The 25322-nt window shown below is 49.7% G+C and overlaps 3 protein-coding genes across 3 annotated transcripts; 2 read left to right on the top strand and 1 right to left on the bottom strand.

The window, feature by feature from the left end:
• Positions 1-246: 246 nt before the first annotated feature.
• Positions 247-4624, top strand: LOC100192137 (probable WRKY transcription factor 2). Its single transcript, XM_044541960.1, has 6 exons — positions 247-765; positions 1454-1940; positions 2538-2678; positions 2788-3515; positions 3595-3792; positions 3904-4624. Exons 2-6 carry the CDS (start codon positions 1476-1478, stop codon positions 4406-4408), a joined length of 2037 nt encoding a protein of 678 aa, XP_044397895.1. The 5' UTR covers positions 247-765; positions 1454-1475; the 3' UTR covers positions 4409-4624.
• A 2020-nt stretch (positions 4625-6644) lies between these two features.
• Positions 6645-10797, bottom strand: LOC123121871 (uncharacterized). The gene is made up of 2 exons (XM_044541959.1): positions 10163-10797; positions 6645-9990 (listed from the first exon to the last, which is right to left on the bottom strand). The coding sequence occupies exon 2, from the start codon at positions 9920-9922 to the stop codon at positions 6935-6937; it is 2988 nt and encodes a 995-aa protein (XP_044397894.1). The 5' UTR covers positions 9923-9990; positions 10163-10797; the 3' UTR covers positions 6645-6934.
• Positions 10798-19730: 8933 nt separating this feature from the next.
• LOC123121870 (pentatricopeptide repeat-containing protein At4g20740-like) lies at positions 19731-22301 on the top strand. Its single transcript, XM_044541958.1, has one exon. It carries the CDS (start codon positions 19748-19750, stop codon positions 22058-22060), a length of 2313 nt encoding a protein of 770 aa, XP_044397893.1. The 5' UTR covers positions 19731-19747; the 3' UTR covers positions 22061-22301.
• The last annotated feature ends 3021 nt before the right edge of the window (positions 22302-25322 follow it).

Raw genomic sequence — 25322 nt, 5'->3', positions numbered from 1 at the left:
TTAACCCTGCCCCAAAAATAAGCCTCCACCGTATAAAACGTCATTCACCAACGACCACCCATCCATCCATGCCAATACACAGCAGCACTAGGACAAAAATACAAACTTGCAGAGTAACTCTTCTCATTTAGAGCAGAGAAAACAAACAAAACAAAAATCGGAGCGAGGACAGCTTTTGCCAATTAGAGTTGAGTTGGAGCGGAGCAGACTGCATAGTGGCAGCAACGGAATCATCCTCCCACCCCACCCCACCCCACCTTCTTCTTCGCCTTCTCCTTCTCCTTGGTCAAACCGCCTTTCGCTCTTCTCTTCTCTATCCCCCTTAAAAAAGTAGCGGCACCCGGAGCGGAGAACCAACCCAGGTGCGGGCTGGGAATCGAGGCGGGGGCACCTCCACAATCTCTCTCTCCCCCTCTCTCCTCTGCTTCTTTCGGTGTGTTCCTCGTTTTCCGGGAGGGGCCGGGGAGTTGTTCTTGGCCACTGGAGTCGGTCCAGAGCAGACCTACCCTCGTCCGTCTGCGCCCGGCAAGATCTTTGTTTCCCCCCGTTCGCGGCGGCTCCTCCCTCCCTTCTTGGTTGGTGGGACGGGGAAAAAAGGATCGAGACGGCCACACCCCTGCCCGGAATTCACCACTCTCTGCAGGGAATTTTTAGGTTTCTTCTCCGTCACCGGCGGACACATGATCTGAACCCCTCCGCGCCACTCCGTCCATCCGCCTTCTACTTTGGGGGAGGAGAAGAGGGATCAATCGTCCGGTATCGGAGGTACCGCCCACCTGAGGAGGTGCCGATTGGGCATTTCTTCCTTTTCTTGTCTGCCTTTATTTCGCCGGGTTTGTTTGTCTACTTGTTATCGCTTGCGACCGTGCGGCTGATTCGGCGCCGGAATTGCTTGCCTGGGAGTTATTTATGATTACCGAGACGGGTTGGCTGTAAATTCTGCATCTTGGTTTCAAAATTTTACCCATTTCAGTCATGGTTTCTCAAGAAAAACTTCTTATTTCAGTTATTATGGAATCTTTCCATTTCACATCGAAATTGCATCTCTGGGAATTCATGTTCGGGGATTCAGGGAATCATGTTCTCCATTTCATATCGAATATATGTCCTCTGTTTTCTTGTGCAACTAGTCAGAGCCCATGCCTGTAAAATTACAGCATTTCCGTATGAGTTCAGTGGTTTAATGAAGGTTTCAGTTTCCCTGAGTTTGTTTGTTCATCTCTACCTGTTGCCATGATGTAGCCCTGTAAAAATAGAATTGTGTTGGTCTGTGTAGTGTGTACTGCACATGTATGATTGGTTGCCCTTTATGTCCTAGAATCTGGAGTAATTTGCTGTGCTTAGTGATTCTGATCAGCATTTATTGTAAGTTGTACTATCCTGAAAAGGAAGCTTTTGCTTAATTTTACTGTCAAGCATCCAAGTACTAATGTGGTATACCTTGTTGTTTCAGCTGAGGAAGATTTCTTGCTCACATGGCCGGCACCGGCGATCGTGGATCCCTCATGGAGGACTGGATGGCCATGCCCCCGACACCCAGCCCGAGAACGCTCATGTCAAGCTTCTTGAATGAAGACTTCGGCTCTGGTCAATTCTCCAATTTTTTCGGCGAACATGTGAGCAACAAGCCCCACGATCAATCAGAGAAGAGAGGAGAGCTTGTGGATTTGAGGGAGCAAGTGCCTGCTCAGTCAGATACAGCTACAGCTACACCCCAAAAGGATTTTTCCCTGCAACCAAATTTGTTCCATGCTAACCAGAAATCAAACCCACAGGGATCTCTGGCCGAGCGCAGGGCTTCCAGAGCTGGTTTCAGTATCCCCAAGATTGATACATCTCGTGTGGGTTCATCCACAGTTATTCGATCACCCATAGCAATTCCACCTGGTCTTAGTCCAACTACTCTTCTTGAGTCACCGGTTTTTCTCTACAATGCTATGGTATGCCATCTTCTCATAACTGGTTTTCTATTGTGCTATGCCACCAATGATTACTTCCTCCATCCGGGATTAATAAACCGGAGGACAACGGAAGCCAGTCCGTTTACAAGGCTGCTGGACGTGGGCGTTCGCTCTTCCCTCGATTCCCCTCAGTGCCGTTTCAGATTTCAATACAATTAATCGTGTGTACGTGGGGATAAAAACAGATCAGCGTACAAAACGAAAGTACCAATTAATTGATGTTGCGGTAAACTATACTTTGAGTTAGCAATTACCAATAAACGCATGAAAGTTCCATTTACCAGACATTTAGTTTTCCTGAAGTATATTAAGAACATTTATCATTGTCTTGTTTTTGCAGAAAACATTTGATGTGCTGTAGCAGATGGTTTTGTCAGTATAGAGACCTGTGATTACAATGTTATTTAATTCACTATATTGCTGTCCAAAAATTGACCTCTGTTTAGAATTTTGCAATGTTGTAAATTTGGTTCTATGTTTTGACTTCAAAATTCGATAATCTTAATTCAACACTCACAAATGTTCAAATACATATGTGCTCACCAATGTGTCTGAAATGATTATGATCTGTTGCAGGCACAGCCTTCACCAACCACTGGCAAACTGTTCGTTGCTTCAGAGGCTAACTCAACAATGCCACCAGATAGCACATTCAGTAACGATGTTTTCTCCTTCCAACCCCACTCTGGGCCAACAAGTTACTCAAATGTGGAAAAGGTAATATCCTTGACTGTAAGCACCTATTGTTTTCCTTCTACTGTTCACTTCTTTTTATTGCCCCACTTTTCTATGCATTTATATGCCTTTCTTTTAATGCTATATACAGGGTTACAATGTTAGCCACCAAAACCAGTTGTTGTCAAATATTCATCAGCAGGGATCCAGTCTTCAGTCAAGCTTTACTGCAGTCAAGGACAGTGCCGACGAAACAATTGTCAAACCGAAGACGTCTGACTCTGTGTTCAGTGTTAATCACTCTTCTGAAGAACAGGAAGATGACGAGGGAGACCAAAATGAGGAATACTCTTCTGCCACAAATAGCAACCCAGCTGAAGATGGATATAACTGGAGAAAATATGGACAGAAGCAAGTTAAGAGCAGTGAGCATCCAAGGAGCTATTACAAGTGCACACACCCCGATTGCCCTGTCAAGAAAAAGGTGGAACGCTCTCAAGATGGTCAGATAACAGAGATAGTCTACAAGAGTTCTCACAATCACCCTTTGCCGCCTCCAAACCGCCGCTCAGGTATCCCTTTGTCGCAAATCAATGATCAACAAGTCCATGTTCTAGAGAAACCTGGTTCGCACACAGGGCTCAACACTGCATCTTTGTGGGAAAATGGTAAAAGTGAGTGCATTCAAGATATGCAAGGTGTTGAGGGAAGACCAGCTGCTGGCCCTCCTGTATCTGCATATGGTGATACATCTATCATGGAGTCCCAAGATGCAGCTGATGTCTCGTCAACGCTGTCCAATGAGATTGATAGAGCAACACAAGGCACCATTTCTTTAGACTGTGATGTAGGTGAAGATGAGACTGAATCCAAAAGAAGGTTAGTGTCCCCCTCTACTTAACCACTTAACACATCCATGATGATATTTCTTTTCATTGATGAGCCTGATTATTTTCAGGAAGCTGGATGCTTTAGCTAGTGTTACTATTCCTACTGCGACCACCACCAGTTCAATTGACATGGTGGCTGCAGCATCAAGAGCTGTCCGGGAGCCTCGTGTTGTGGTTCAGACAACAAGCGAGGTTGACATCCTTGACGATGGTTATCGCTGGCGCAAGTATGGTCAGAAGGTTGTTAAAGGAAACCCAAATCCAAGGTCAGCTCAATGGCGTTTACGTTTCAGTCACAAGTTGATCATTTTGTGTAATGTTTGAGACTCTTGGTATTCATTCACCCTGAAATGTAACATCATCTTGTCTACCTGCAGGAGCTACTACAAATGTACCCACCAGGGCTGTTCGGTGCGCAAGCACGTGGAGAGAGCGTCGCACGATCTGAAATCCGTGATCACGACATACGAGGGGAAGCACAACCATGAAGTTCCAGCAGCCAGAAATAGCGGGAACGCGGGCTCTGGTTCCGTCAGTGCTCCAGCATCAGCGCCACAGGCCAATCTCTCACACCGCAGGCAAGAACAAGCGCAAGGCAGCTATCCTCAGTTTGGTGGCGCGACTCCCTTCGGTTCCTTCGGCCTCCCGCCGAGAGGCCATCTGGGAGCGGCAGGCAACTTCCACTTCGGGATGGCCCCTTCAGGCATGTCGATGCCGCCGATGCCCGCCGCCCGTCATCCTCCATCAATGATGCAGGGCTACCCGGGGCTCATGATGCAGGAAGGGCAGATGAAGGCGGAGCCAGACCAGCAGTCCGGGTTCGCAGCGTCATCGGCTTACCAACAGATGATGGGCAGGCCCCCCTTTGGTCCCCAGATGTAAATAATAGGATGCAAAGAAAGGAAAGATAGATGTGCTCCGGCTTGCCTGTATACATGGTAGAATTGCTACAGCATGCATAGCTTCGTTCTAGTTTCTCTTGGTCACCATTTTTTTTTAATCTCGTGGGCATTTTTTGTAAGCAGAGAATGCAGAGGACGGTTCTCATATCTTTCAGTTGCTTGGAATCAGAAAGAAAAGGGATAGCTTCTAAGACAATTGGGCATTGGTTAAATCAATCAAAACCCCTCAGGGTATGAGGGTGAGCTGCTACTACACCTGGTGTTTTTTCGTACTCCCTCCGTTACAAAATAAGTGTCGTGGTTTTAGTTCAAACCGTTCTAACTTTGAAATAAAACCACGACATTTATTTTGAAACAGACGGAGTTGGTTTCTTCTGAAAGAAACATTGGTTGCCATTCTAACGCTCTGTGCGTTAAATCAATCAAAATCCCTCATGTTATGAGGGTTAGCAGCAGCTCCTATGGTTGTCAAGTGCTACCACTACACCTGGTGCTTTTTCGTACTCTTTGTTTCAAAATAAATGTTGTGACTTCAGTTCAAATTGTTTCAAAATAAGTGTCATTGTTTTAGTTCAAATTTAAAGTAAAAGAACGACACATATTTTGGAACAGATGAAGTTAAGAAACATCGGTTGCCGTTCTAACGCTCTGTGGGTTAGAGGCCGGCCGTGGGACGATGGTTTAGCCTGCGGCGGCGGGTGGGTCGACGACAACGAGTGTGAAGACGACTGAAACTGGAAGAAAGATAGTCGTGGCTTTGTTCCCTTTTTATCTTGGACTGCTTAACCCGCGAACGTTTGCTAGAGAGCATGGTAAATGCGAACGTTATTCATGGCAATTTTTGTTAGTCGAAAATGGCAAATTATTTTGCCGTGCTTGCTAGCTAAATTTGTCATTCTTGTGACAATATAAATTGACATAAAAAACGTTTGATTTGCCATCCCTTCCCGGAGGACAGTGGACGTCAGCTGAATAGTATCACCATTTATCTTCTCAAGAGGATAAAAAAAATGCCCTAGTAGTTTGAAGCTACGAATTTTGGTGTTGGGGTAAAGTTGTTTGATGCAAAAGCAAAGTTTGAAAAAATCTTCCCGCGCTAACAGATTTGCAGTCCAGGCGGGCGCCCGTTCAGCACGCCGGGGGCCTGGTGACGGAGCCTTCGAAGACGACGACCTCGTCGCCGGCGGCCACGCCGTGCCACTCGAACGACCGCGCCTCGTCCATCACGCTCTGCCCGTGTATGAAGAAGTAGCCGCCGTCCGCGGGCAGCGGGAACCCGGACCCGGACGCCGCGCCCCGCTCCAGCTCCCGGCGCAGCGCCGACACAGCGCCGCGCGCGCGCACCGCCACCTCCACGCGCCCCGCGCCGCACCGCGACACCACCGTCACCCGCAGCGGCGCCGGCGCGACGACGCCGTCCCGCCTGGCCTTTGGCCTCCTGATCCCACTCTTCTTCTCCTGACGCGGCCGCCTGTCGTCGCCGTCGAGGGCGACGTGGATGACGGAGCCCTCCACGACGCCGTACCGCTCGGTGACGCCGGCGGCGCCGGCGCCGTCGTCGTCCACGAGCGCGTCGCCGTCGTGGAAGAGGGACAGGGCGGCGGCGGGCCAGCCGTTGCGCTCCTGGAGCTTGTGCTTGATGTCCTGGACGGTGTCGAAGAAGCCCACCTCCATCTTGAACGGCGCCTCGCCCGACGAGCACACGAAGGTCACGTCCATGGCCGCCCACCCAGCGCAACCAGGCAAGCATGGCATGGCATGGCATTTATACCTTGGATGAGAATGCACTGCGTGTGAAACATTGGATCTGTCTGTTGCCAACCAGCATGAATTTTCAGTGAGTGCAGAGAGCTGAGGGTAGTTCAGACTTGATGCATGATCAAGATTCCTCAACTTGCTGCTAATCACGCAGAACGACCTTCGTTTCCCCATCCATCTCACAAAATCGGCATGCCGACAAGATTGTTTGCGATAAGGAAGAAGCAGTTTTTGCTCTCAATTGTTTATCATGTCTGCTACTCTGTGCAGGAGAACTTTGCTGGTGAAATGTCAGACTAAATTCAGCATCAGAATTGCAAGGGAAGACTCAAGGCTGCATTGCATCAATCAGTTGCACAAGGGGTCACAAATCACAGATCCCTTGCTAAATATTCTTCACTCGAGTTACATTATCTTCTAGGAGTAAAATCTTCAGCAAAAAACAATGGAGTAGCACAAAACATCTCCAGGTCACATGTGTCATTAGATAATTCATCCATAAAATGCTCAGAATTTCATCAAAGAAAATTCATAGGTAGATTTAGGAGACCGGACTGTACACAGCAAGTTGGTTAAATAAGTTGTCAAGTTACACATGATCTCATAATCAGACTAGCTATCTCAGTGATCTAACAAAAAAAGTGTCGCGATAAGGAATGTCGAGTAGTGAATCACAGACACAGCAAAGACCAAGATACAAAATCTAGATACTGCCTATGTCGAACAGCTCGCACGGTTCCGCGCCATCTCAGATTTTACTCCTGTATCGAACCACCTTTGCGAGCGTCTCCTGAGCCGCCAATGTCTGGGCATGGTCGTGGCCAAGCATGACCGTCCTGATGCTGATGCAGGTCCTGCACAGCTCCTCCCCGCTGTCAAACAACCCGCCTCGCACAAGCAGCTTCGCCCTCGTCTCGAGCAGCGTTGCTTTCAGCAGTGCCATCTCATGCCAGACGAACTCGTCGACATGGTTGTCTGTCCGCAGCTTCTTCTTCCAGCACAGCGATCCCTGCTTCAGGTCCTGTATCCGTGACGCGACCGACTTCTCCGCATCCTCGAGGATGTTGGTGCACACCTTGAGCAACTCCAGCGCGGAGCCGCAGCGCGAGAATGCCATGAACGCTTGGACTGCCAGGGGCAGTGCTATCTTCTTGATGAAGAGCACCAGGTCGACCGGCTTGAGTTGAACCACAGGCGGCTCTGATTTGAAGCCAAACAGAAGGAATGCACTAGCCCACATGTGATCTGAATAGATAGACATATTGCCAGTCCTTATGACACCGGATACTGCTGCGGATGCCGGTGCCAAACTGCCGCTGATCTTGCCGAACAGCTGCACGATCGGGTGAAACTGAATCCAGCAACCTGGACGCTGAGTTGTTTTTCGCGCCAAGCCAAGTTTTACTAGCAAGTGTGCCGACTCCACCTCAGCTTTCCTTGCCTGCGGCTGTAGAAAGCAGTGTGTGCCGCACAAGAGTGCTGCCTTAAGTGATTCACTCAACAACTGAATGCTATTGGCTTTTGTTGGCAGCTTGCTGGCCATGGCAGCTAGTAGGGTCGACGACATGGGCGATGGAGCTAGCCAAGAACCTACTGTGATCATCCTCAAGGCAAGGCTGCCTCCTTTCACCTGGTCCATCAATGCGAAGCAGAAGACCAACACCTTGATCAGAAACAAATTGTTCTGCCATAAGTTGTCATCACCAGAACAGAACACAATCATGTTCTCATTTAGCGACACCCGCTCGACAGCCTCAAGAAGAATACCAGGATCAATCATCAACTCAGACAACAGTGAACCAACAAGCCACAGCCCGAAGCTCACTCGCCCCAGCTGCTCGTCGAATTTCTTCAGAACTTCCAGTTCCTCAGGAGGGTAATCCTTCTTCTTTTTCCCCTTTATCAGGACCATAGCATCATGAAACGAGAGCTGCGGAAGATGAATTGGCTCAAGGTTCATGAAATGCGGCAGCCGTGTTGTCACGACGACATGGCTTGCTCCAGTGTTTCTAGGTATGAAATCCTGCAGGTCCTTCCCTTCCCACCAGTCCCTCTCGCTCTCGAGGTTATCGATTATGAGCAAGTAGGGCACATCCCTGAAAAGCTCTCTCTTCACCCTTTGAAAAGCATCCAACTCTTGCTCCTCAAAGCTCCTGATCCTGCCGTGCTCCCTCTCAGCCTCGGCGCTGATATCCAGCCCCAAATACCCTGATAAATTCAGTATGTTCTGTCTCAAGTACCTCGCCTCGCCTCCAATCCACAACACCATCTTGTACCGCTGTGAGTACCGGTACGCAAACTCCAATGCCAGCTCCGTCTTGCCAATGCCTGAAATGCCATTGATGCAGACCACATTGCCATTGCCATGATCCTTGCTGTTGCACCTGAATCTCGACTTCCTGAGCTTTGATCTCTGCTTCAGAAGACCGATCCCTTTCGCAGCCGACAGATCGATCGCCGGATCAACCGATGCCTCCAACACAGGCCGCTTGCACTTGTGCAACTCCAAGCTGCCAAACCTGCCACTGCTTGTCCTCACCCTGTCACTGTCCTCATCGGCAAATCCTCCATCTGACACACCACTGGACACACAATTAAGCATGGTGCTGCCCCCTGGGCACTCCACATCTTCGACTTCCCCGGCGCAACCGAAGCACATTCCCTCGATCTCTGCAAGCTCTTTCTCCCTTCCAATGAAATGCCGGTTCCGCGGAAATGGCAAACCCTCGGTTCCCTCGCTCTCCTTTTCGGCAATCGTACCCCGGCCAAGCTTCGACTGCAGCACGGTGACCGCCGTCGACACACACCTCCTCCAGCTGCTCTCATCTGTCTCGAGCTTCAGCTCATGGCACCGCATCAGCCCCTCAAACGCTTCCATGCCCTCCTTATCTTCAGGCTTGCCGTCAAACAGCCCGGCGATGTCCGACGCCCTGGTGTCGAACAGGATGGGCACCAGGTTCCTCTTCTGAGCAAAGAACCGGATCTCCTCGAGGACGAACGGGTTGAGGAAGCCAGACGTGGTGACCACCACGATGCCGAAAGCCGCCGAACAGATGATGCGGTCTGCGATCTCATGGCTGTGCGCGCCGGAGTACCTGGCCCGGTCGGCCGTGAACGCGGCGATTCCTTGCAGCTCGAGCTCTGCCTTGAGCCACCTGCAGAACCTGGCGAGGGGGGCACCCTGGCCGTGGAAGCCGATGTAGACGTCGCAGCTCCGGAGCTTGCCGTTGGACATGGGCGACGCGACGGCGCCCCGCGTGAGCGAGACGCGCGGCACGGGGAAGGAGAAGGAGACGCGCGGCGCGGGCCCGCCGCCGTCGGAGGACCGGCGGCGCGGGTCGGTGCCCTGGGACCGGGAGTCGTAGCCGCGCTCCGACGGCGGCGTGCGGGAGGCGCTCGTCGGCGCGTCCGTGTCCTCCGACCGGAACTCGGCGCCGCCGCGGGACGCCGGCGAGGGCAGCGCGGGGGTCCGGGAGGCCCTGGTTTCTCGGTGCGGCGGATTAGGAGGAGGAGGAGGCTCGGCGATCCGAGGGGAGATGTAGGGCGACTGCAGCGCGGAGACGAAGGCGGAGGACGGCGGCGACGGCGAGCCGAGGTAGGGCGAGGCGGGGCTCGGCCAGTCGGAGCCGCCGGCATTGGCGGTGGTCTTGATGGTGAGGGACTTGGCGGCGGCGGGGATGTCGTCCTTGGGCGGCACATCAGGAAATGATGAAACTTTTTGCTCTCCCCCTTCCATTGGTCAACAAATTTAATCTGTTGGAGATCTCAGTGCAAGAACTTCATAGGAATCTGGTCCTCCTTTTCCTGTCAGAAATCCACACAGAAAACACAGCAGGAGTCAAATTCCATCAGGAACGAAACGAACATGTATGGATTGAGGGCAAGAACATGCAGTGTAAAGAAAAAGGAAGAAACAAAACATGGACTTTGCAAGAACCTCCGAACCAAATAGGCACACATTGAGCAAGCTAATTACCTGCAAAGGCCTTCAAGAATCTGACGGTGCCATTAGCATTGTGATTCTGTTACGGCAGAGCTGCTCGGGCTCCAAGAACACCTGCCCCGGCCGACAGGAGAGCTTGTAGGGCCGTAAAAAAATGGTCAACTTTTGATAGTCTTCTTCTTCCAAACCATGGAAGGGATGGTAGCCCCCCTCCTACCCCTATGATCTTGTCCCAGCTCCCAAGCAGTCAAGGAGATAGTACAAGTAAAGAAACTTTGGGAGTCGGTGGCCGTTTGAACTGTCAAGTACTACTCCCACCGCTATCTGCCTTGGAAATGGAGGAGACCGAGTGGGGGAGATGGCAAAAGCAGGGGAGAAAAACAGATCGTGTGGGGAGATGACATCAAAAGGCAGGCAAGGCCCCAGAAGATGAGAGCTGCCAAGGAAAGAAGACCAAGACCGGTTGCAGGTTGTAGCAACGCCAATGATGATGCCCGTTTCGAAAACCAAAAAACGCCAATGATGGTGGTATGCTCGCAAGGGGAGTCGGGGCATGGATTGTACCCTGTGCACAAGCAGGAAATATATTGAATGAAACGAGATGAAATGCAGGAGGGAGTTGTTAATGGAGGAGTACCTAGTACTTGGATGCGTCTCATTAGAGTTTTCATTCACTGGTGGTAGTATGGTGGACCATACGACATACGTACATTAATCAATGGCCTGGCCTCTGCATACCGAGCCAGCCAGGGCGAATTCATGTTTCAGTGGTGGTACGCCTGCTCCCGGCGCCCTGCTGTGTAACTGTACCAAAGCGTTGCAGACAGAGATAGAGATCTGGTAATTACGGCTAGCACCAAGGTTTTCGTGATCCTACAACGGACAGGCATGAGATGCTCGTGAATGCTGGGGGTCAGCAGATTTTGGGCGGGGCCGGAGCGAGCAGATGAGGCGGGAAATTCAGAGTTGTACTGCCGTCTCCATTCAAGGCAAGGCCGGATCAGCGAGGACGAGGACGGCGACGGAGACGGACAACGGGGACAGAGAAACCGGCTCTGCTCTGCCCCTGCCTGCCGCCTCTCACATGCTCCGGCGTCCGGCACATGTACCGCAGGCTGCAGAGATCGCACTGCCTTGTGTGATCGGCTCATGGATGGGATTCTAACGCCAACTCCACCGCCCAAGACCCTATCCTGTCCGCCCCCGTCCGTTTGGGGTAAAACGGACAAACGAGGCGGCCCAGCGCGCGGGAGCAAACGGACTTTTGTCTGTTTTGTGTCCGCTTTCGACCCATCAGCGGCCCAAGTTTGCGCCGCTTTTGAGGTGAAACGGACATCACGCGGACGCGCGGGTCGTCTGCGCGTGTCCTCCCCTGGCCCGCCCGTCGGTGGCACAGGGCGGGCCTTTTTCTATCCGCCCCCCTTCCTTCCTCCGATCGCACCCCCTCCACTCTTCCCTCGCTGCCGCCGTCGCCACCGCCATTGCAGCCGTGCAGTTCGGACGCGCGCTCGCCCAGCCCCTTCCCCTCGGCGCCGCCCCTCGACCCAACCATGGCCACCTGGTTTGCGCACCCGCCGGCCGGATTTGGGGCGGATCCGGTCGGTCTTGAGGTCGCCCGGCTGTGGGAGGCCGGGCCGCGCCATGGACTGGCCGGGCACCTCGCCGGAAGGCCCTGGCAGGGCCGCAAGGCCACATGCAGGCAGTGGCTCCTCCTCTAGCCGCTCGGATCTGCACCGTCGGTGGTCCGCCGGCAGATAAACGAATGGCGGTCGGCTGGGCTCGGTGCTTGCCCAAAAGCTCGCCGGCGCACCGTTGCCACTCATTAAGTGCGACCACTGCCCAAGGATGGTCGTGCGCCGCGTGTCTACAACGCCGGAACATCCCGGATGGGTGTTCATCAAGTGCTTAAACGATGGGGTATGTGCTCTTTTTAGCTTCGGTTTGTGCTCTAATTTTGACTAGTTGTGCTAACTACAAATTTTATTGTGTAGCATGGATGCAAGTTTTGGTATTGGAAAGAAGAGTACATCGATATATTGATAGAGCGAAATTTAGTACATGTTCGTGCACTTTTAGCTAGCATAGAGGCTGTAGATGAGACAAGTGCATTTGTTGCTAGATTAGAGGCTAGACACGAGACTAGGTGTGAGGAAGCAACATCGACTTCTGGCTTGAAGAAGAAAGGAGGATGCCAGATCAAGCCTCCTCCACAGATCAACAATGAGTGCATCGAGAAGGCCCTAACCCAACTCAAGGGAGCATTTATGAAAGTTGGGTATCTTCCAAAATGTATTCTTGTTGTTCTTATTTTTTTTGGTCTTGCTTTACTAGTCAAAATATGATGATGTATTCTTCATGTACCGAAAATGAATGATGAAAAGAAGTTAAGGACTTGCAAAGAAAAATGTACGCGGACAGGATGCGGCCGGGATGCGTCCGCACGCTGGGCGCACGGTCACCGCATCCCAGGACAGGTCCGGACACGACCCCATCGCCCTACCCAAACGAACAGAATCCGGACAAAACGGACGTCCGTTTGAGGTCGCGCGGTGAAGTTGGCCTAATGTCTGACCCTGGGATCCATTCTAGGGTATCCTATTCCTATCCCTATCCCTTCGGGCGGTTTTGGAGACTTGGATTTGTCCTTGCACACGCAGCCAGGTTGAAATCCAGCAACGAGCCCGACCACATTTGTTTCTAAAATCTACGTCCAGAGTTAGGATCTGAATTTTTGTTCCAATTTTATGTCGTACTAGGTTTTTCTTGGCCCTTTCCCGTGATTTTACGATGAGGTTTTCGCACATGGAAATGACGCAAGTATGGTACCTCACATGCTGGACGCGGACGTTTGGTTTCTAGGTGTATCTACACCCCATATGAAAATAATTTAGTAATTAAATAATGAAATATGTATATGACAACCGTAATCGTTTCTGCAAAACTGCCACACCACTCGGTGTCCCTTCGATCGGCATCGCACGCATAAGTCTTCCTCCCGTATTCCTCCCCCGCACCAAGTCCCCAGCCAACGGTGTCTTCCTCTGATTCCTCCTCCCTGCCGTCAAGTCCGAGCCCACCTCGCCGCATCCTCCTCCAGCGAGCCGCCGCCGACAAGCCAAACCGCAGCGCCGGCCCTTGCTCCGTCCTTTTCCCTTCATCTTCCTTCCTTCCCTCCTCTCTATCATCTCTTTCTCTCTGCTCACGGGAGCTCCCATGGCGCCGCCCATGGATCCGAGCAAGCTGCCGCCGGAAACACAACCCATCCACTGGACCCCCTCCGCCCCAACGACCGCGACCTCTGTGGCCTCCCTGGCGTCCGTCGCTGCCTAGTCGTCATCCTCGAAGCCCGTGATTGCAACACCTCCTCCAGGGGCGGACCAGGGGGTGTGAGGCTCCAAGAAATTATGTAGTTGGGAGGTGTAAACAAGCTGAATTGACCAAAAAATGGAGTTCTGAAGGTTGATGGATCCTAGCAAAGTGAGGAGCCTGTTGCGTCGTTGTACAGGATGGACGAGACCCGGCGCCACCGCATCACAGGAGTGTGCTGTGCATCCCTTGCCCGTTCAGTTCAGTTGTCCCTTGCCCATTTAGTTCTGTATTGCCTGGTTGTCTCTTAAGAAAATTTGAAGGGAAATGTGTTGTCAAGAGATGCCAACACTGTTGTTGCTTCTTTGCAGCTTTTTTGTTCATTTCTTACAAGAAATTGTAGCCTATTCATATTTGGTGCTGCTACAAACTTATAAAGTGTACAATTAGACTAGCCTGGTATATTAAGTACTTCAATTTATTGTTCAGTTGTACCACTTGTTGGTACAAAAAAACTATGTTAGTTCTACACATATCCAGTGTTATGTGCTAAAATTTCAGTGTTAAGTACTACAAAAATGTTCAATTTTGGAGAGGTTCCGGTGCTTTGTTACTGCTGTTATGTGCTAGAATTCCAGTGTTATAAATTGTTTATTGTGTTCTTGTTAAGCCTGTAAGTGAGGCTCTAAAAATGCAGTTTGGATAAGTTCCAGTGCTTTTGTTGTTCTGTTATGTTGTACACAATTTGCACTTTAAAGAGGGTCCAATGCTTGGATGGCCGTTTCTTGCTATTAAGCGTGCAAGTGTGTTGTGAAAATTTGCAATTTGAGATATTCTAGTGCTTTGCTGTTTGTTTGTTATTACTAGCACTTGTAAAAGTCAGAAATTAGGAGACGTTCAAGTCCCATGTTGCAGTTGTTTTCTTGCTTCTGCTAAGTCCGTAGGTGTGCGCTAGTTTGTTTTCGAACAATCTCGTGCATTGGATCTATATTGGATGGCAGATAAAAAAGGGCATATTACAACACGACTTGCTAGAGGCAAGTCACTGGATCTCGGTCCAGATAGGACAAATAATATTAGGGATTGTTGCATCTGTGTTGTGTGGTGGGGAACTTAGTTGTTCCTTGGCTAGATACACCGCAATATTGGTACCAGTTTGGAGTTGAGATCAATTTTCATCGCGTGGATGAAAATTAATGCTATTTTCTAGTGTGAAGAATTATTATTTTCAATCACACCGTAATTTGTGTTTCCTTTTTTTTGAAAGATTGACTACTCTTTTTTAATTTTTGAGGTTGACACCGTAATAACGGCAAGAAAAGTTCAAAAAACAATTAGGTGATTAAGGGATGTTCACTTTTCACATCGTAATTTATGCATTACAGATTTGATAACTTACGTAGAAACACCGTGATAACATTTTGTGTATGTTTCTTAATTGAGAACTTTTTTTATGTGTAAATAGCATGGTAATATATGTACCGCAGATCCGATAACTTAAACACAAATCCCATGGTAATTTTGGCCCGGAATTTTTTTATTGAAAAAGATAACGTCACTATTATTTGTAAATAACATAATAATTTACGCTCCGCAGACTTTATAACTTACATACAAACATTATGGTAACTTTAACAAGGAGGGTGGAGGGAGTTATTGAAAACATACCCCGGTAATTTTTGTATAAATAACACGGTAATATAAGTACCACATAACTGATAATTTACATACAAACATATCACACTATCAACTAGTGGCCTCACATGCCCTATCAACTATCACACTCTCTCTATGTGGTGGTTCACTCACTCCCTCAAAATAGGTGCACTCAAAGTCACATATGATGGAGTCACTCATCTCACTCAAGTGGTGGGGATTGTGGCTCTCCTCACATGGGAATTGGGGCAACACATCATATATGTGGCTAGTGGTGAAGTCACTCTCACTCTCAATATGGTGGCACAAGTCACTCAAGTCATCATACGTCGTCGTGGTCGAAGGGAAAATACCATGCTCAACCATCTCGTCACCGTCGCCGTGGATGAAGGCCGAAGATGGCACATCATCACTCTTGCCTCCTAAGATGGAAGCATCATCCTTGCTCATCACCATGTCGCTCGCCTCCAAAGCTTGGTCCTTGAGGGTCTCTGTAGTCATACTCATCACCGCACCATCTTGAAAAAGAGTCGAAGTAGACTCGGCATCATCAATGCCACAAAGAGGGATGGCGATGAAGTCGAACTTGGGAGCATCGTCTTGGAGCTCGTCGGGCTTGGACATCTTGGTGGTGCTATCCTCATGCTCGTTCTCATGGAGCTTGGTCGTCGCGAAGTGAGCTTGGGGTGGAGAAGCCTTGGCCTTCATGAGTTCTTGTCCCGCCTTGAGAGCACCAATGTAGTCGTCGTCGAGGGACTTGTAGTTCTCGAAGAAGATCGTCTTGGAGATGTCGTTGTGCAATCCCATCATGAAGTGGAACTTCATCGAAATGGGTTCGTCCACGCCGGCTCGTCGCAAGGCATTCTTCATCTCCTTGAAGTACATGCGATGGACTTGGATCCTTGGATGGTATTCTCCAATTGGCGTAGAAGTTGTTCCGTGTAGGTTGGAGGCACAAACTCTCGCCGCAAAGCTCTCTTCGTCTTGGGCCAACTCATGTCGTAGTGCTCCGAAAGTGTGTGAAGCCACCATGTCGACGCGTAGTCGTGGAAGTTTCTTGTGGTGCACTTCACTTGATCTTCGGGAGGGACTTGATGTAGCTTGAGGTAGTCGTCCATTAGGTGCTCCCACTCGAGATACTCCTCGGGTTCTTGAGTCCCATAGAAAGGAATCTCGTGGTTGGTGTCGAGGTCGTAGTAGCTCGTGGAAGTCGCGAACTTGAGCTTGGGGAGCTTCTTTTGAGCGTCGTCTTGGGGTGCTTGTTGGAGAAGATGCCGTATGTCCGTAGGCGAATATGCCTTGAAGTCACTTGGCGAAGATGCCAAGGGTGATGGTGAAGTCGTTGAGCGGTTGTTGGTCTTGAGCTCTTGACCTTCACGTTCTTGTTGGTGGTGGTGTCGATGCCGATGTGACCTTGCCGGAGATGGTAGCTCGGAAGCACGTGCACTTGAGCGTCTTCTCGAAGATGAGGAAGATCTCTTGTAGGACTTGATGAGGGCTTTGATTTCCTCCATTTGAGCTTGCATCTTGGCGTCGAAGTTGTTGTTCATGGCATCGAACTCGTCGTCGTTGTTGTAGGGCGAGGGTGAAATGCCTTGCCTATCCATCACAAGACTTGAGTAGAGGTGAGTAGGAAATGAGATAAACAATACCAAGTTACCTTTTCCCAAAGTTGAGGATGTATCCCGTTTCACTCAATGTGAGATGAAAGAATAGTTGAATTGATACCGGACTTGTTCACTCACACCTATCAAGTAAAGCTTATGGAGTAGCTCGGTGAGGATAGTGGCACAAAATTTAATGCAAAATGTTAGCAAGATTCAATAATGTTGAAAGAGATTCACAAATTCGCAAGTGTAACAAGTAGACCAATAGCAAAGAATGGCACACGGAAACACACACACGGATAGATAAATGGGGTCGTGCAACCAAGGAATGAGCACAAAATGTGGAATCCACGGAAAACGCTCGTGTTACACAACTCAAGAGAGACGCTAGCACGATTGCTCAATAGACGGATACGACACTTGTGCACAACCTATAAGATGCAAAATGTAGCAACTTTCTGTCCCAAGTATGTTATGTATGTATCGTTCCCGGTGTTTCTCAAGATGATCGGATATGACAATCTTATATGCAATGTGGTACGATGCTATGGCTATTGCTTACAAGCTCTTTGTTCACTCTTTTTCTTTACTTAAAGCTTATTATTATTTTTTCTTTTGATATGGCCACAATGCGAAATGCACAAACCAAGATAGCAATTGTGTATACACGGGAACAATCTTGTGACACAAGGGATGATATGATGATACCAATATGATGTGGTATGTATGCAATGGAAGGTGCGGATCACTAATGTGCACAAGTAACACTGCCGTCAATACTCAATGGCTAGTCTCGATAGGCAAGTGACACAAAATGGGCCAGGGGTTATCAATGCAATTACAAGGGGAATATACAATGATGTCGCCGAAGTTACTGTCTGTGTCGATGATGAGAGGCGGTGTTGTCGATGTCGACCCATTCCTAATTGGACGAAACACCTTAGGAAACGGAAAAACCACACCTCAAAATCTCAAGGACAAAAGTCAAATGGTGGTAGCGGGGATGCGGTGGTGGTTGCGGAAGTATTGGTGGAAAAGGTTATGCGGAAGCGGAAGTGGTGGCGGTTGATGAAGAAGCAACTGTCCCTAAATAGCCGAAACACCTTAGGAGACTCGAATCACTACTCAAACAACCACGAATGCGATGGCGAACAAAAATGGGTTAGGTTACGGAAGTTGGTGATGGTAATGCAGATGATATGGTGGTGGCCCTAGGCAAACTTGCCAAATTTCAGAAAAATTGATGTAGTCAAATGATGGTGGTGGTATTTTTGTGGAATGGAGGATGTCAATAGCTTCAAAACGAGCTAAAGAACGTCAAAATCGGACTTCGGATGAATTAGTTATGGCCGAAACAAGTTTTCAGCCGTGTCAGTTTCAGGGATACCCGGACATCCGGGAGGGGGTCCGGCTGATCCGGGTCAGGTCCGGATGATCCGGGAGTACTTCCGGATGATCCAGGTTCGTTAGCTCAGGTTCTGTTGTTCGGGTGCGTGGGTTATCCGGACGTCCGGGAGAGGGTCCAGCTGATCCGGGAGGTGTCCGGATGATCCGGGCAGGTCAAACTACTCGGGATTTCCTCTCGGTGACGAATTTTTTGGCGGAAATGGGGTGATTTCAGAGGCAAAATTACGAAGATTTCGTGGATGGAAGGTGGGGAAACTTGGGGAGATGCCAGATCCACTCGAAACCAAGCAAATCCATGGATCAAAATCAACAAAACTTCATCAAACCAACAAATCACAAAAAAAATTGGGGCTATTTTTGGTGGGGATTTTCGAAATTTAGGACGAAATCAAGCAAAAGAAGGCTAGAAAACGGTGGGGGAACTGCAAATTCGTGATTAACCTGGCTCTGATACCATATGATACGGGGCTAACCCGGTGTAGGCCGATCTTTCACGATTGGAGTGGGCTCCCTCGAAGAACACGATGAACACGGGGAAGAGCGGAGAGAAATCACAAGGGGAAACACTCAAGAACATGTCCAATCACACATCCACTAGACAATCAAACACACAAGATCCACAAGGTACATGAGCAACAAAGGGAAAGATACAAGGCAAAGTTCATCCCAATCCTTGGAGGAGTTGGGGTCTTGATGATATCCCGTAGGATCTTCTCACATGCTCACATGAAGGGCTTGAACTCCATGGGAGTGGTAGTCTCTCTCTCTCTCTCTCAAGAGTAGAGGTAGGTAGGAGCAAAGCTCACATACAAATGAGCTATCACTTTGCTAACCCTAGAAAGAAGGTGGAGGAGGTCTATTTATAGTCCAAGAGGCGAAGGGGTAAGTGAGGGGGCGAATGGGTACACGGGCCTCGACCCAAGTCATGCGCGCAGGCAAAGCCGGATGATCCGGACGGGGTCCCAGATGATCCGGGCGTCGGGGGTCCGGATGATCCGGACGGGTCCCGGATGATCCGGGCGTCGAGGGTCCGGATGATCCGGACGGGGTCCCGGATGATCCGGCTTCGGTGGAAGCCTTCGGGTGTCTTCGACGCACTTATCCGGACGATCCGGGGGAAGGTCCGGATGATCCGGACGGCGGTCCAGATGTCCGTCCTGGCTCCAGCAGCCGCTCCGTCTTCTTCTCCTTTCTTCCGTCTTCTCTTCCACGCTTCCCTCGCGGATGGTGTAGTTGTACACTTGCGCTCGCACTCCTCCTCGTCGTCCGTAGTGTTCCGATAATACCTATGCATGCACATGAGAGGGGTGTCAAGTAGTATACCATCCTCGAAGGGGTCAAGTGAGCACGTGTAAAGAAGATGATTCACCTTTATGTATGTGAAGTAGAGGTCGCACGTGTCACTTGCCAAACGGACTCTTGCCATGATGATGTGCGTAGGATGCTCCGCATCAGGAAGACTGTGGAGGAGCAGAGCCACGACGGCCGGAGATGAAAGAAAAAGAGGAATAGTCGCGCGGAACCTATCCTGTAGACGTGTCTCGCGCGGGGTGGTTGTTTCGTGACGCGTGAGCCAGCGTGGCGTTCGACCGGACTGCCGGCTCCAAACGTTTTCCAATCATGAAGTCCCGCCGGGCGTTGGATGTGCCGGAGCAGATGCCGCCCAGGGCAGACTCGCTCGCTCGCATTTCTCCCCTCTACGCCGGCTTCCTCTGCTCATGCTCCTCGCGACGGCGCTGCGGCGTGCCACCGCACACTGAGAATGACCTCTCCGTTATCCCCTCCCGGTCCGGCTGACAGCCGCCGCAGGCACACAATCTACCATGGCCGCCGCCGCGCGTCCCCGTACCGCCCCACCGTCCATGGCGGTCTCATCACCCACCTCCGCGCCACCTCTCCTGGACCCTGCTCCACCCGCTCCCCTTCGCCCGCCGCAACCACCGCCCCTTTCCACCTCCCTGACTGGGACCCCTCCTCCCCATCGCACTCTCCTCGCTCGCCACCGAGTCCGTCGCATTCCACATCCGCCTCTTCCCGCCGTCTCTCCCCGCTCGCGCGATTCTTGCTCGACGCCCTCCGCCGGCACCAGCGCTGGGGCCCTCCCGTCGTCGCCGACCTGTCCAAGCTCCGCCGCGTACCACCCACCCTCGTGGCTGAGGTCCTCAGTGCGCACCCGCCACCACCTCCCCCGCTCGCCCTCCCCTTCTTCCACTGGGCCGGCCGCCAGAAGGGCTTCCGACACTGCTTCCCCGCGTTTCACGCTCTCGCCTCCCTCCTCTCCGCTGCAGGCCTCCCTGCTGCCGCCGATCAGCTTCCCGACCTCATTCGCTCCCACGGCAAGCCCGTCTCTCACCCTCAGCTCACACTCCTCATCCGGCTTCACACCGCTGCACGCCGCCCCCTCCGTGCGCTCTACACGCTCCGCCGGTTTCGACATGACTTCTCTGTCCAGCCGCAGGTCCACGTTTGCAACCGTGTCCTCGGCGCCTTGACTGCGGCAGGGCATGTTGAGGATGCGCTCAAGCTGTTCGATGAAATGGCAGAAAGTGGCATCAGGCCTATGCCGGTCACATTTGCAATCATCGTGCGTGCGCTGGGCCAGGAAGGGATGGCGGAGAGGATCCTAGAGATGATTGGGAGGATGCGTGATGAGGTGTGCCGGCCGGACGTGTTTGTGTACACTGCGCTGGTCAAGACGATGGTGCGCAGGGGGCACATGGAGGCTTGCATCAGAGTGTGGGAGGAGATGGGGAGAGATGGTGTGGAGCCAGATACAATGGCATATGCTACAATGGTTGAGGGGCTATGCAACGCTGGGATGGTAGAGAAAGCAGCTAAACTGTTTGAGGGGATGAGGAAAAAGGGGTTGTTGGTTCACCGGATCGTGTATGCGTCACTCGTCGATGGGTATGTTGCTGCTGGGAGGGTTGGGGATGGCTGTAGAATTTTGAAGGAGATGGTGGATGCTGGCTACCGCGCTGACCTCAAAACATACAACATACTCATTGGCGGTCTGTGTGGTATAGGTCGGGAGGATAAGGCACATCAGATGTTTCAGATTGTCCTTCAGGAGGAGCTAGTGCCAAGCTCTGAGACTGTTTCACAGTTACTAGTTTGCTATGCTGATAAGGGTGAGATGGTTAATTTTTTTGGATTGGTTGACAAATTGGTTGAGCTGAGCTTGCCTGCCGTAGAATTTTTAGCAGACTTCTTGAGGCTCTTTGCATGCAAGGGCGGTAGGGAATTGAAGGCCGTGGAATTGTTCAAGACTTTGAGACAAAAAGGGTATTGCAGTGTTAACATTTATAACATTCTTATTGAGAATCTGCTCAAGATCAAGGAGAGGAAGAAAGCATTATTACTGTTTGAGGAAATGAAAGCTTCAGATGACTGCGAGCCAGAATCATGTACATATAGTCTTATGATTCCATGTTTTGTGGATGAAGGAAATATTGAAGAGGCTTGCTCATGCTACAACTCAATGATGAAGGCTGAATGGATACCAAGTCTTTCAGCCTATCGTTCGCTCGTGAAAGGGCTATGCAAGATTGGAGACATAAATGCAGCTGTTTCACTTGTATCAGATTGTCTTGGAAATGTAGAGAATGGGCCAATGGAATTCAAGTACACCTTAACTGTTATTGAAGCTTGCCGGTCAAAAGACCCGGAGAAGGTCATGAAAGTGGTGGTTGAGATGATTGAGTTAGGTTATTTAATAGAAGAACTTATCTTCTCTGCTGTCATCTATGGATTCTGCAAGTACGCAACTTCAACTGGAGCCAGAGAGGTGTTCTCTGTTATGAGAGATAGGGATATTATTTCAGAGGCTGATTTTATTGTTTACGAGGATATGCTGAACGAGCACCTGAAGAAGGTCACTGCAGACTTGGTGATATCTGGATTGAAGTTCTTCAACCTTGAATCAAAATTGAAATGGAGAAGCAGAATTGATTGAAATATAGGTACAATCTGCTTACTTTCACTTTGGATCTGTGTCGCTTAAGTATAAGATTGTTTTGATACTTCCCAATGAGTTTATGTTGCATCATTGAATAAGTACTGTCACTGCTTCAACCTCTTCTGGAAAGTTGCGTAGGCTGCTTATTTCAGCAATGTGTGCAAGGAGCAGGATCTGGCTTGCCGGAGTTGATATCTAGACTTATTTAGACCAAGTTATGGGTGATTCATATTTCTTACCGGTTATGATTTTTTTTCTCAATCTCCTCTTCCAAGAAAACACAAATTAATATAGCATGTATTGCATTTGAAAAAGATGACAACAGTTGGGAGCAGTTCTGGAGGGTCATAACTAGTGTGTCTTTTACAAGCATCAGTGTACACACACTTACTGGCAGTTTGGATATCTGTACTGCACCCAAAAAAAAGTCTTAACGTATCCTATATATCCATTTCTTAATGTACTTGAATCATCATAATTTCATGGGCAAATGTGGTATCGTTGAAAAGTGAGAGAAGGCACCAGTATATGTGTTTATTAATGCATGACATACTAACGAGTCAGAAACTGAAATATCCTGTGTACCCTTGTACCCGTGATGCATAGAATCCATGGATCTTTTGAGATTTTTTAGGGATTTTCTAATGTATTACGAGGAATAGGGATCACATTCATATCACAGGAGCGAGCCATCTGGCTTACACATCATTACATATATAATATGTATGTGAATCCACAGCCTGCCTAAAATTCAGAACTAGGTTGCTTTAATACTATACACTAGATCATCGATGGCCCGCGTTGCTGCGCCCGTCTGTTGTACTATGGAATGTTCAGACTTCATGCCTTGAAATATGTTTAGAATACCACCATATATCCTGTAGGTTAGAAGAAATGAAAACCAAGAAGCTCAAAGGGTATGACAGAACAAATATCACAATAGCAAGCTTCAAAGGTAGGAACTGAAAATCTCAGATATTTGGGTTTCTAAAATCATGGCCAACATAGCCACTAAGTTTGTTACCGATTACAACCTTGGAGCAGAGCATGTACCCAACCATAATGCTTAAAAGGAATTGTGATGCATCACAATCTCAGAAATACAATGATAGATACAATGTGAGATATCAGAGCATGTCGCCGCGCTGGTCCACTTCGGCCCCAATTCCGCCGCCACGCTGGTCGCCGTGCAGGTCCACTTCGGCCGCTGCACTGGTCCGCTTCGACCGCCGGCTGCTGGTGGTGGTGGTGGTGGGTGACGCCGACACCCCCCGATCCCCGCCGCCATCCCTACTGCTAGCTGGCGGCTGCCCCCGCCTCTGATCCCCGCCCCCATCTCTGCTTCTACGAGCTGGTACCGATCCTGACAATTTGAAAAAAAATTGCAGTTCAATCAATTTCAGTTCCAAGATAGGTCCAGTTCAATCAATTTCATTGTAGCAGCATGTTGTGCGTAAATTTGTGCAGAAACTAAGAACCGACTTTTGGAAAGTGCTCAGTCAAATTCAGTTAACAGAGAACAACTCCTAAGTTTGGAAAGTGTTCAGTCAAATTCAGTTAACAGTGTACAGGAAATTCACACGATATTTGAGCTGTTCTCACACGTTATATGTTGTCAAATTCAGTTAACAGTGTACAGCCCCAAGTTTGTGCAGCACCAAATTCGTGCAGCCCCAAGTTTGTGCAACTGTTGGTACAAAAATTCAGTCAAATTCAGTTAAGTATTGGTACAAACTCAGAACCAAATTTGTGCAGCAAGTTTTTTCCTTACAAGAATCAGTTTACTGTTGGTACAAAAGTGCTCAGTCAAATTCAGTTAACTGAATTTACCAAGTGTTAAATGTGTTACCTGAATTTACAAAGCAGCAAATGGGACTTGAAGAGTACTTGCACTTAGTTTTGCAGGGCTCGTATTGTTATGTCAAGATGGAATATCAGCTAGATGTACTGCAACTGGAATTTGTCTGTAGTTTTTGGAAACAATCAAACAGTATTTTTGAATGAATTTCAATTCTTAGTGGAAACTGAATATTGTGCTGTAGTTAACATGAAGTAAATTCTTCTGCTAGTCACTGATTAAAATTTAGTGGAAACAGAATTGATAATCAACATACAGCTCGCAGAACATACAGTTTATTTTCAGTTTCAAAATGGAAAATACACTTCTTCAATACTCCAATTTTACAAACTGAAAATTATGACAGTACAAGCAGATCTCAGTTTCAAAATGGAGTAATTTACAAGCAGGTCTAGAAAATTGCACTTGTTTGTGTGGAGTAATTTTGAAGAAGTTTTGTGGAGTACTTTGAATCCCACCTGCGTGTGTCCCAAAATGGAGTACATGTTTCAAAATTCCACAAATGCACAAAATGGAGTAATTCACAGGTGAGCACAGTACTAAAATTTCCAGCTTTGACATTTTGGGGATTCCGTCAAGCATCCTCACCTTTGATCTGTTGTCGCGGGAGGCTGCTGGGCGGCGAATGCGGGGATGGTTGCTGCCGCCGTCGGGGGAGAGCTTCTGCCGAATCCAATGTATGAGGTTGACGGCGAGGTGGGCAGTGGTGGCTGCTGGGCGGCGAGGCGGGGACCGGCTTCATGGTCGACGGCGGCCAGCTGGCGAGGAGGAGGTCGGCGAAGGGCAGTGCCAGCTCCGGTTCGCCACCCTCGGGGAAGGACGCCGTCGTCGGACGGGGCGCCGCTGGTGGAAGGCACCGTCTGCGGAGTGGAGAAAGGGCACCCGTGCTTCCCAGTGCTCGGGTCGACGACGTCCATGGAGGGGCGAGCTTCATGGTCGGCGGAAAGGAGGTGGTCGACGACGGGCACAGGCAGAAGGAGAGCGTGGACTGCGAACGGTGGTCTCCAAAATTGAACCTTCGCGGGCGGCGGGCGAAGGGGAACGAGGTGGCGAGCGGAGGGGAGGGGAACGAGGCGGCTGTGTGGGATGGCGGGAGGGATGCAAGGCGGAGGCGGCGCGGGGCGGGGATGGGAGCAAGGTGGCCGGGGCGGGGCGACCAAATCGGCCGGCGTTGGAGGAGATTGAGGAAGGACGAGGACCGCGGGTTTGGTCGGAAAAACGACGAGGACTAAATTACAAAAACGACCCCACGACAAGAATTACGGGACGGAGGGAGTATATTTTAGCACGCTCTTTTATTCTAATTAGTCAAAACTGGGCAAATCATCCAGTATTAGGTTTTTATATATGTAAACAAATAAACATGATAAAAATATATCAGACAGTAGCATTATTATAGCC

Source organism: Triticum aestivum, chromosome 5D (assembly GCF_018294505.1).
Source record: "Triticum aestivum cultivar Chinese Spring chromosome 5D, IWGSC CS RefSeq v2.1, whole genome shotgun sequence".
NCBI lineage: Eukaryota > Viridiplantae > Streptophyta > Magnoliopsida > Poales > Poaceae > Triticum > Triticum aestivum.
The sequence above is the reverse complement of the archived record's forward strand: the minus strand, read 5'-3'. Positions and strand labels throughout refer to the sequence as shown.